The following is an 11,958-nucleotide window of genomic DNA, read 5'->3' as shown; positions in this document are numbered from 1 at the left end:
TGTTTTTCTTAATTACGCGATAATAATTACGAATTTTGTAAAATGGTATATAACTTTTCTTCTCAGCTTTACCCAATCTACTATAATCTTTGGAGTCGTCCAAATCGAATCTGACACCCTGTATAAAAGCGTATATAAGAGGAAGCCCATCGTGAGTTGCTTCGAGCGGAATCGAACATAATTTTATCGGGCAAAACTAGCTATCGCTTCTTGATCGTTGCACAACCGCAGTATCACCGTGAGAGATACAAAGGGAGAGAAAATGTCGGAAAGCTAGCTTAGGTTCTACAATTTAATTAAGTATTGAAAGGAGTCTTCTGAATGGAGAAAGACGTGGAAATCCGCGTTCGCTTTTAAACAGTATTCATATTCCCTGATGTAAATATTCCCAGAAATCGTGCGAACGAACCTGCTCCCGTCCCCATTTACGGAACTTCCTTCAACATTCATTATTATGCAAACTTAAAGATCCATCTTGATTTTCAAGATTTCATATCTGTGGAGTAGAATCTAGGCGTATATCTTCAGCGGGGCTGCCGCTAAGACGTGGTGATTCTTTGAGCGAGAAAGAATATCGGGCGAGGAGACCGGGGAACCTCTTTCACTTGCTTTGAGCGAGTGAACTGCTCTTCCAACTGAGTTATCCAGGTCTACACTCGGACACCCTTCCTCGCTTCCCTATTTTTTATCTCATGATAAAGCAGGAAATAATGCGCTAGCAATGGGACTCCAGAGCGATTGGAGTCTCGCTTGATGGATTGTATTTTCTAAAGGCACCAAACGATGCAGAGAGGGAGACATTCTAGAAAATACACAAAATTCCCTACTGTTAAATTCCGCCAATCAGGTTGTCCTCGGGATGGACGAGCCTCCAACCGAATATGAACTTTTAGAAACCCTTTTAGGAGGATTCTATAACGTTAAGGATTCACACCGTCTCCGAAATTAGATGTCATGATTAACAGATCCCGAAATAAAGTTTCGAAAGCCAAGATGCTATCGAAGATCCGTGAATTCCCCGAGTCCCCTCGCGAGAATTAAGTAACAGTTCGGCAGATTTCACCGGAGCTATGCGAGGAAAACGAGTGAAAACCATCTAAGAGCTACGGCCTACGGCATGTCGACATCTTTTTTTTATTCTCAAACGACGTAAACGTCGCTAATGAGAAATGAGAGCCTTTTCCGAGGTACCCACGTGCCTTCTCGAGTTTGTTCATGGTGCGTTAACTCGAGCACCGCTTCAGGCCTAGTTAGACTTGATTCGAGCGGAAGAGAAGTGGTACCGATCCCATGATAAAAAGTCGAGCGTTGATCCATTTCGATAAAAGTAGCTCTAGTTTCCAAAAGGAAAAAGAAATAACACTACTTCAAAACGTGAAATCAGATACTTGTAGCCGATAGATTGCTAACATTCACGTGCAGCTGCTATGCTAGAGAAGCGTCACACGAGGGTACAAATAGTTTTGTCGTAACGTCGCAAAAGTTTTCATCGGTCGCTGCACTTCCATCAGTTCCGTAGCGTGTACAAAATACAAGATGGTGATGGTGTCTACACACAGCAAGCCGGGATATAAATATCTCTCGGCCAGGCAATCTCCGAGAGCAGCGCCGTAGCTTTTCAGCACGTTGCTCCCGTAACGCATAAACGTCGATATAATTTATTCAACCTGTCGTTTTAGTGATCTCAACGACTCACATCCTTCCCTTATCAGTGACCCGAATACGAACCCTTCTCTCTCTCTTTCTCTCTCCCCTGTCGTCTCTTCTAGCTGGGCTCTCACGCCTTAATTAGCCGCGCATGGCTAATAATCCGCCCACATTCGATGGATATTATTACTTTATAAATAACAGAACGGATGTACGGTTTCGAAATTATCGAGTGCGTTAAAATAAATTTCTCATGAGACGATTACGGAATAATGCGCGATAAAATAAAATTAAGCCTGTTAAATAACCTGCTTGGTGTTTTGTATTGGTGAAGGGACGTCCGGCGATTTGTATTTTGTTAAGACACTGCGGCTTCAGCGTAATCTCGAGAGGCGAGGAATGACATTTCGCGGATAGAAGATGGAATCCTAGATACACGTGTCTCGCGATTGCAAAATCGCCGCACGTCGCGGCATTAGCATAAGCTCTTTGTTCTCGGCGACGATGCCCAAGTCGGATTGCGCCGTTCGATCGCTCGATATCGTCCCCCGGCCCTAATGCGTCGGTATGCGCTTCTCCTTGGTGAACCACACTGAACACGACTAAAATGTCGACGCGGACATTCCCCGCGGACCGTCTCGCATTTTACGGAGCGACGACGTAAATGACGGCGCGAGAGACGAAGATAGAAAAATAGCGCGAATAAAAGCAGGCGGCTGATTATTCGTACCGGTTTTGCTTTATTGTTTCGCAACTCTCAGTATTATTTTCGACGTTAAATATTATCCGTTTCTAGGGAAATTTCTTGAGGAGGGGGAAAACGACAGCCCTGTAAATTAAATGTTGCGTGCGCGAGGCAAGGAGAGGCGGACGATAATCTCGGGAGGGTATCTGTCAAAGTCGCAGAATATCGCATCGATTTGTGCGCAGGGGGTAGTGACCTTGCGTTTCTTGCGTACACGAACTTGTTTTACGCGTGACCATATGGTCGACATGTGCATTCTCTGCTCTAACAGCCGCACGTGTGCACCAGGATGCAGCGGCGAACGGGCGTGAATAATCGGGCGGAATCAGCGCAGCCGTCTTAGTCATTGTCACTTGTCGTTCACCACTGACTGGCGAATTTAAAACGGATCGCGCAATTGTCCAGTTTACTACAAGTCGCTGGGAAACTCCTGCTGCGACAATTTCTTGGACGTGTCTATAAAAACGCAAGCAAACGCGCGAGACCATGAGCGGACTCGCGCGCGATTCTCGTAAGAAAAATATTTCTTCTTCATCAGGACCTTTAAGCTGGGAGCACACGCTCTTGCATAAGTGTACCAGCATACGCATAAAGAAATCGATTGGTCCATAAGCAAATGCACAAGGAAATGGACCAATTGGCCCATGGTCTTTTTCCTTGTGCGTTTGCTTATGGACCAATCGATTTCTTTTGCAACTTTTTCAGAATATACTTTGTCGATGGACACAAAGCGCGAAGGTCCGTTTAAACAGTAAAGTAGACATAGACAGTCCTCCATTTTTACAGAGTATAATCCGTACCTTCCCCGCTGAAGCTGGGGGCAAACACTTTTGCATAAGTGCATAAGCATATGCATAAAGAAATAGATTGGTTCAGAAGCAAATGCACAAGGAAATGGACCAATCAAATTATAGGCTTAAGGAATTTGATTGATCCATTTCCTTGTGCATTTGCTTATGGATCAATCGATTTCTTTATGCATTGCTTATGCACTTATGCAAAAGTGTTTGCCCCCAGCTTCAGCGGGAAGGTACGGATTATACTCTGTAAAAATGGAGGACTCTCGACTTTACTGTTTAAACGGATCCTCGCGCTTTGTGTCCATTGACAAAGTACATTCTGAAACACGATTTGAAACACGAGACCTCGCACGAAACTCGCGATGGATCATCTTATCGAATTTATTCCTTATTTCGAGATCCTGGGCGAGCGCCGGCGTGGAATTCGCTTATTCGACGCTTGGAGCGACGGTATCGCGATATATCGTCGCTGCAGATTGCAGTCGCGATTGAATGCAACTCGCGAAATAAATGCAACGCGGACGACCGGCCGACACTGTTGCTTGAGGAGCAACCGCGGCAACGTAAGTCTTTCCGGTTTCTACTCGCCGAGTAATGGTGGTAGTAAATAGCAGCGGCGAGTACTCGTAATCCGCGCTGCGGCGTAGTAGTGACCTTTCAGCCTCGGGGATACTGCCTACCTTATGCAAGCCTACCGCATGCGGCAGCGTGTCTTGCGGTTTCATTCACAACGAGACGCACGCGAGAAATCTCGCCGCACTCGGTTCCTGTTAGCACGAATGCTTAAGCTTAACAGGCCGATACTTATCCGAGCGCCACAAGCACTGGCTTGCATTAAATTAGCGAGCGAGCAGGAAGCGTTTAAACGCGCACGCCGATACGTCGCGATAATAAATTGATGCGCGGAGATAAAGCGCCCAGTTTTCCAGAAATATCAGCGACACCATCGAGATACTTCAAACTTACTTTAATTTAAAGTGAATGCTGATTATAAATTTTAATTACAATTTATGTACGTCCACACGTTGCTTTGCAAGCGGATAACTGCGACTTTCTAACTGCACAACTAACTGCAAGACACGTGAATTCAGTGATAAATTAGATAATCGCAATTACGCAACTGCAACCCGCTGCCTGGGCGTCTCTCGTATTTTCACATCGAACGTATGTGTAATCCGGAAATTGTCTTTTTCGCGCGATATTACCTCGGTGTGTCGTTAAGTGTTTCGCAACGCTGACAAATTCGTTGCGCGATTATATTATTATGGCTCTCTTGACTCAACGGCCGCGAAATGGATCGTGTATTATTAATCTCCCTCCGTCTGGTTTGTGTTCGCCGGCTAAATAACTGCTCGACTGCGTGGGAGAGCTTAATGAAATACAGATATACCGGCGTGACAAAGGCTAAAGACTATGGTGACTCATGCCCATATGGTCGATCGAGCTGCTCCATACAATTCGCCTGAAAATCGATTGTGGAATTAATTTAATATTTCACATCTTATGCTACGTTACAAATAGTATAACAATTTCATGAATGGTATACAAACTTTGATAAATTATCTGAGCCGTCCTACACAACTCGCTTGAAGACCGACCGTGGAATTGACATCTTCAGTGTCTCACTTGTGAGATTTAGAAATACTGTAACAATTTTTTTAAAAGACGGTACATGGATTCACTTAGTAATTTAATTGGCCACCTCCACCTGCGCCAGGTCCTAAATGGCTTTTACGTTTTCAAATTGATTTACATCTTAAAAGGACCTGGTTAAAATTTAGTTTACAATTTTTTAAGTCGATTACGATCGGCTTGCAGATTTTTGTCGAGTATTATTTGAGATGGCGAGTGTGGCGCAGAGAAATGTGCGCTGCTTAGTGGACAAATGAGCGAAAAGACCCGAGTTCAAATCCACGGATTTTTTCGGAATCTCACGAAGGGAAGTGGCGACCACCCGAGAGTATCTTGCCACGCGTACACCCCTTCAGGGGTATAGCCACTGCAGATGGGAGGTTTCCTTCGGCAAGGTTAGCAGCCTACCGAAGATGAAGTAAAACCAAATGCTCAGAGTGCCAGAAAGAACTGGATAAAACGGGCTTTAAGTCTAATACACGAGGAAGAAGAGGATTATTATTTGAGATGCCCTATGAAATTGATCTGAGGACCAACCGTGGAATTTAATATTTCCTTAATATTTCACTTATCGTGAGATGTTGTAAACAATATAACAATTTTTTATCTTGTGAATTTTTAACTTTACAACGTTTTGCTTAATTTTTACAAGCGAATTATTGTTACGAATGAAGGCTCACGTATAAGATGCGTAATTTTTATAATATCAAGATCGAGCGTAACTTCTTTGTGATCGGTGAGATAAGATGAAGTTTGACGGAAGCTAATAATGAGCCGCGGAATATAGGTGGGTCGTGTTTTCTGGCTACCTTTAAAAGGATATTATTAGCCACGTCGGAGGTTTTTCATGGTTCTCCTCGCAGGTGCAACATCCGGCGGGTAGCTCCATTCGCTCGTTTTACGCCGGCTAATTGCTAATTAGGGGGTACAATAGCGGTACGCATGTTTGCCGCGACTTCGCCGCTGTCATCACCGTCGAACTCGTCACGTTTGGTCACGGTCGTATTCTTGACCCTGATAGACTATTCAAACCGTGTTTGTTGGGCGGCCTTTATGTCGGCATTGCTTGCTGCATTACTTTGTTGTTCTGAAAGTAGAGCTCGCTTTGATTTTACAAAGCCGGGAAAGCTGCACAAACTGAAAACTATTATACATATTGCTATGAAACTGTTACGTAAATGAGACTTAAATTCACATGAAAGCGATGCGTCGTGTAGCACTTGCTGCAGCTACAACAAATAAGCCTTAAATTCTTTAACAATCGATAAAAGTTGAATTGATGCGGCTGTCAAATTCTTATTTTTTTTCCGCGAGCGTAATCGCGAGGTTATTTATCGGCAGCGATGCCGCGCGCTAGTAAAAATCGCGTTTATCATGTTACTCACGCAGACCGCGACCGGAAAAAGTACGGCGACCGATATAGCCACCTTGCCGCTAATGGCAGTCAGCCGCGCGCGATAAGATATTATCGTTATCACTCGTGACGGTTCGCGATTGCGTAATGCGCGTATACCGTTGCGTACGTACGCGAGTGTTTGCTGCGACGGGCAACTAAACTGAGACTCGCCATCGGGATAAGAGAAAGAGCTATAAGAATTGATAGGAAACTTGCCGAATTCAGCCTTCCACGTATTTATAATCAAATCCGAGATTTGCACAATTCTCGCAATTCATCTCACTCGACCCTACATCCCGCTATTTGCATGCCGCGGGATGTAGCAGAGTGTCTGGATCAAAGGAACGTCTCCGGATGAATCAAACATCTCGTTAAGGGCTTTGCCCTCGGAATTTAAAACCACGAGTACCTCTCTCGTCAAGCACTCGCCTCGATAATTATTCGCGAAATCGCGTCTCGAGTAATTCGAATCTACGCGCGATGAACCTTCATTCTCAAACGACGTTGTTGCGAATAGAACTTTGTTTAATTGTTACGAAACTAATCGATACCTTTAATACGAAGATTGCAATCGTATTTTTTGGAGCATTCATTACTTTTGAAAATGCTATTTTATCTATGGTATCTCTTGCGGAATATTTTTTATATCACATTTATAAATTTGAAGGAATAAAGGACTAACAGCCATCACAGGATGTTAGTGTCTAAATATTTTATTCTAAATTTATTGCGAAAAGATATCACCTCAGCCAGGGTTTGAATCGGGACTTCCCTCTGGCTAGGCGGGCGTCTCAACCAATTCGACCACCGAGACACATTTATAAAGTTGCTTCTAAGCGACATATGTAATCTCTATCGAAGTACGTTTGGGCTTTGACCTAGCAATTCATCTCTGATGACGGCCCCGGATGGTTTCAGGTCTCGAGAGAGCGGTGAGTGAGTTACCGCGAAGAGGAGCCAGGAGGAATAAGCAGCCGGCAAGCCGAAGATGCCGCTTCCAAAGCGACTGGTGGAGCCCGTGCACGTGGCACGCGGCACCATCCCTGATGACTTCCCGCTGCCATCGGAACTCGAGGCGGCCACCAATGGCACCCTGGCCAACACGATCAGGCAACTCTCTAGCCTGTCGAGGCACGCCGAGGATCTGTTCGGCGAGCTGGCGAGAGAAGCGCACGGGTTGAGCGATCGAGCGAATTCCCTGCAGGCTAGGATAGATCGTTTGGCCGTCAAGGTCACCCAGTTGGACAGCAATGTTGAGGAAGGTACGTGACACCCGTTTCAAATCGCTCGCGCGACACCGATGATATGAAATAATTGAATCGAGAAAGAAATATGACAAAGGTCTAAATAATGTTAAGATTCTTTCATTTTCTGCGCAGTCTCGTTGCAAGATATACACATGAGGAAAGCCTTCAAGAGTTCCGTGGTGTTCGACCAGCAAGTCGTCTCCAGGGACACCATGCCGACGGCGATGCTGGAAACGTATCACCAATGCGACACGCCGCCGCCCCTGGACAAGCTTAATATTTACAGGTAATTAGCGGCGTCGATTAATTCAACGTCAATTCAAGTAGGTTAATTTGAAGATGACCGGGGGTGTTGATTATTGCCTTGACTTCAGGGAGGATGGCAAGGACGGCTTGAAGTTCTACACCGACCCGAATTACTTCTTCGACCTGTGGAGTCAGGAAATGCTCAAGGACACGGAAAAGAAATTACACGATCGAGGGAAGAAGGTAGGAATCCTCGCAGGATAGTACATTCGAAGCCGCACCTCGATAACTATCGTATTATCTGTAACTGTACTATCGTATTCCAAATGCAATCGATTGCGAATCAGTCAAATCTAATTCTTTGATCGTCAAAGTTATCGAGATGCGCGATTTCGTAGACCGAACTATTTCTTATGATAATTTAACGTGTCTAATGCTGCGAATTCTAACTACTGAATTACTGTCCCCTTCGTTGTAGAGCGAGTCTGAATATGCCGAACCGTTCAGAGAGGCAAGTCGATGGTTTGGATCTTTGTAGTTTCTTTTTAATCTCTCTTATCCCTCCTACGAAACATCCAATAGTGTCTCAGTGAATCGATCGACCGTCACCAGCCACTTCACTCTCATCGCATAATCACCCTCTCTGTGGTTTTTCTTTCATTAACCGACCTTTTTGCGCGCTGATATAGAGACTGACGCTAGATGCTCGCTTTCTCGAAGTTCTGTAGTTGTGCTAATAGCCACGTTTTCTCAGTGGCGATATACTTTGCGTAGATCGAATGCGAACGGACTTCTTTGTCCATGTCTAAGTGTGTCTCGACCTTCTCGACGCCGAGGTCGGGAAGGAAGAGCGCAAAAGTTCCATCTACGCAGGGCCTGATCTTGACTCGAAGCCCTTCCTACCCTTTCCGTAAACTGAGTTGTGTTTTTTGATACTCGAAACAAATCTGTCACACCTACCGTCACTTTGTGGATCACTTGTGTAATGCCGTTCTTTGCAATTTTCATGCAAGTTTTGAATGTACTTTATAGAACTGCGTTATATTCATCATCCACCGATTCATCTTCGACCGACACCGGTATCCTCACGATCTCGATCGTTTCTCATCGTCCATGTCAGGATTCTCATCTCCACTTTGCCATGTTTGTCGTATAGAAAATAAAAGTGCTGTCGTCAACAGAAAGACTAAATATTTTTCTTTCTTCTCACGACAATAGATTCTTGCTGCGGAATTCGAAAGTGATAATTTTGTCATATGCGACTCCACTTTTATTTTCTACATATATACATTCATACCCCACTCGACTATTGATCCAGTAAACTCTGATTTAGAAACAATAGCATTGCTTTGAAACAATTTTAAGATAATACACTTTCTTTTCCAAATACAATCCTGGGCAAAATTTACCAAAACAACGCTCTCAGTCGCTGGACCAATCGTCGGGACACGTTTTTGACTTAAACCGATTGTGCTTGACTTACATGAGATGCACCTTGTTCGTTGTCTTCTTCGTGTATGCATTTTAAAGTGCTTTCTTTTCCGCGAAACAGCCGCACAGGCCTCGGAATGAGGGTGGCGGCGGAGGTGGCGGCAGGCATAAGAAACGTGTGAGGCAGCCGCATAATACGAGGGAACGACAACGGCAACTGGCTGTCGGCCATGGGGAGTATATCATGCCGACACAGGCGGTGCAGTACAGGGCGCCGCATAATGTGCAGCCTGACGATGCGTTACTAGGAATGGTAATGACGGATCCCAGGCCGCCCAGACCCAACAGCATCGAACTGCGACGAAGCTACCCCCCAGAAGAACAGCATCTCTACAGCCCGCCGTCTTCCGATCACTACAGGTGAAGATATCACGACGACATAGCTGACAATAATATAATACAATTGATAATTCCAAAATACTAATAGTACATTAATAGTCTGAACAATCTTTTTAATCCGCTTCTACTTTACTCTTCTCATGCTAAGGACTCTTTGGATTCGTCCACGTTGTTGAATCTACAGGCGCACGTCTTTACATATAATTAATGATTTTTCTCTCACTGCAGGGGGAACTATATGACTCAGGGCTACGACGAGAATCCATATTCACATTACGCGGGTCAGGCGCCGCCCGGCAGCGATGCGTATCAAAGTCCCGGCGGTCAGAGCACCCCGAGTCGGGGCGGCAGGTCACGACCGTCGCAGCCACCACCGGCTCCGCCGAGCAACGCTTCCAGCAATTCCACGCCCACAGTGGCATCCGCCAACAATACTCCTACCAGGGGAAGATCCATGAGCACCGGCAGGGACACCCTGCCGCCGCCGCCACCACCACCAGGGGAAACCATGTCTCCTCCTTCCATGAACGGTATGTTAGTTATGTTAATTACCATCACTTACAGTGATCGTAGTTGAGTAAGTCTTTGTAAAAGGTAAGAAGACGTGATAATTTATCTTGCACGATGCTCGTTAATATTTCAGGTTCCATACCGCCGCACTTGCTGAACAGGAGCGGAAGTCGGTCAGACAGTCCTCTACCAAGCCAACGTTCGACGCCGACGCCGCCGAATCACGCAGGCCAGTTGGGTGCGGACGAGATAGATCCAGCACCCCAGGATCTTCCGCCACCCCCGCCCACCCCAGACCCCATCCCGCCAAGACCTATTTCACCTCCGTGCAACATCCCGCCGCCTCCACCACCGCCGCCTCCTCCGCCGGTCCTCAACGGACCCACGGCACCGTTACCGTTGACAAACGGCGATATCGCGAAGATGATAGCGACCAATCCGCCGAAGCTAAAGCCCCTGAAAAGCATTGTAGATGGCCAGCTAAGGAAACCCGTCAACCCGAATATTCCATTGGTCGACCCGCGAAACGACTTGCTCAAAGCGATTCGCGACGGTAAATTTATACCCATATTTTTAGATTTTTTTTTTATTAAGTCAAGAAGGAATAAAACACTTTTGGATCTTGTAAAATCTTCAATACTGACACTATGTCAGGAAAAATTACACTGTTTTATCCCAGGCAATTGTCTTTCAGGCATAAAACTGCGCAAGGTAGAGAAGATCGAGCAAAAAGAGGTGGAGCGCGTGAACGCGCTCAACGACGTCGCATCCATCCTGGCGCGTCGCGTCGCCGTCGAGTTCAGCGACAGTGATTCGGCATCGGAGAGCGAGTGCGACAGCGAAGGCTGGGGCGAGCAGGAGAGCAATCTGGCGTGACCCAACTCTCTGTCATCCGCCGTTACTGCCGTCTAGGGAAACGGCTGACGATTCGTTTCGATGCTCTGACGCCACTCCTAAGGTTCCTCGGTGTTATAACGAGCCGATTTTGTTTCTCGTTTCATGTCTCCGCGGCCGATATTTCACTTCCGAGGAATCGCGAAACGCTCGCGCGCTTTAAACACTGTATATTCAGAATTCTAAATTTTCAGGACTGAACCGAAGTAAATTCTGAATTATAGAAGCAATTCTGCACGATCCTCTCAACGGAGATCATTCGTTATGGAGAGTACACGGATATGATTTAAATTTATCATCGCTTGTCGACGAATAAAGACAATGTGAATTTCATTGTTCCTTCTTTTTATCGCGTTATTAATTCGGGAAAAATTTAAGTGATATTGCATGTTATTGCCCTATTAATCTTCTGTGTTAAGAAATTTATTTTGTGAAAAGACACAATGATACCTTTCAAAAACAGTGAAAGAGTGTTAACTTTCTGTAAAAAAAAAAAGAATTTTTGGAAAGACATCTTTGACTGGCGATTCCATGCTTGATGATTAATCACGATGTCGTCCTTTTGTCTTGCAAGTCAAGCCGCAATATTGAATTGATTGGTCAGTCGACAAAGCAATAGCACCGTTTACTTTAATCGCTCTGCTCTTAGGATGTCCTCGAGAATCCGCTAATTGCGGCTAATTTAATCGCAAATGTAGTTTAGCCGAATCGCGATTCGAATTTTGAGTGCAGCGAACGGAGCACTCGTGAGCTCGTAAAAAAAACACACACAATGCGAAGATCACGTACTAGTTAATAGTGTAACTCGTAGATCCAGGTTATACGTCCTGGAACGGCAGGAAAATCCTGAAGAGGCGGCTGACAGGTTGAACGCCATATTTATATAGTCTCTTTATTATAGTCTCTTTATACTGCGCTTTAAATTAAAATACCTTCCGCATATGTCCGGCCCTGTCAGAGATCACAGTTTAGATATCGATATTGCGAATATTGATAAAAATATAATACCTA

General features: G+C 45.3%; 1 protein-coding gene and 1 long non-coding RNA gene across 3 annotated transcripts; one reads left to right on the top strand and one right to left on the bottom strand.

The window, feature by feature from the left end:
• Positions 1–4,083: 4,083 nt before the first annotated feature.
• Positions 4,084–6,044, bottom strand: LOC105570624. Its single transcript, XR_001009602.1, has 3 exons — positions 5,634–6,044; positions 4,743–4,836; positions 4,084–4,654 (listed from the first exon to the last, which is right to left on the bottom strand). It is a non-coding gene; the product is annotated as an uncharacterized LOC105570624 (long non-coding RNA).
• A 1,069-nt stretch (positions 6,045–7,113) lies between these two features.
• On the top strand, positions 7,114–11,280 carry LOC105570623 (wiskott-Aldrich syndrome protein family member 3). 2 transcript variants are annotated; one of them, XM_012027967.1, is made up of 8 exons: positions 7,114–7,482; positions 7,600–7,753; positions 7,842–7,956; positions 8,192–8,224; positions 9,266–9,564; positions 9,772–10,073; positions 10,187–10,606; positions 10,748–11,280. In XM_012027967.1, the coding sequence occupies exons 1-8, from the start codon at positions 7,209–7,211 to the stop codon at positions 10,927–10,929; spliced, it is 1,779 nt and encodes a 592-aa protein (XP_011883357.1). In that variant the 5' UTR covers positions 7,114–7,208; the 3' UTR covers positions 10,930–11,280. The 2 variants fall into 2 exon arrangements, with proteins under 2 accessions (XP_011883357.1, XP_011883358.1); XM_012027968.1 differs by lacking the exon at positions 8,192–8,224 and having other exon boundaries at positions 7,115–7,482.
• Positions 11,281–11,958: the final 678 nt, after the last annotated feature.

The sequence above is a fragment of the Vollenhovia emeryi genome, unplaced genomic scaffold (assembly GCF_000949405.1).
Source record: "Vollenhovia emeryi isolate VEMERY1.0 unplaced genomic scaffold, V.emery_V1.0 DF939120.1, whole genome shotgun sequence".
In the NCBI taxonomy this organism is placed as follows: domain Eukaryota; kingdom Metazoa; phylum Arthropoda; class Insecta; order Hymenoptera; family Formicidae; genus Vollenhovia; species Vollenhovia emeryi.
This window is presented reverse-complemented; position numbering and strand designations above follow the sequence as displayed.

Bases quoted from the DNA above. Each gene is read 5' to 3' on its own strand.
- LOC105570623 (XM_012027967.1), top strand. From the start codon at position 7,209: ATGCCGCTTCCAAAGCGACTGGTGGAGCCCGTGCACGTGGCACGCGGC. The intron at 7,957-8,191 runs GTAGGAATCCTC...CCTTCGTTGTAG, and splicing joins TACACGATCGAGGGAAGAAG to AGCGAGTCTGAATATGCCGA. The intron at 10,074-10,186 runs GTATGTTAGTTA...TTAATATTTCAG, and splicing joins GTCTCCTCCTTCCATGAACG to GTTCCATACCGCCGCACTTG.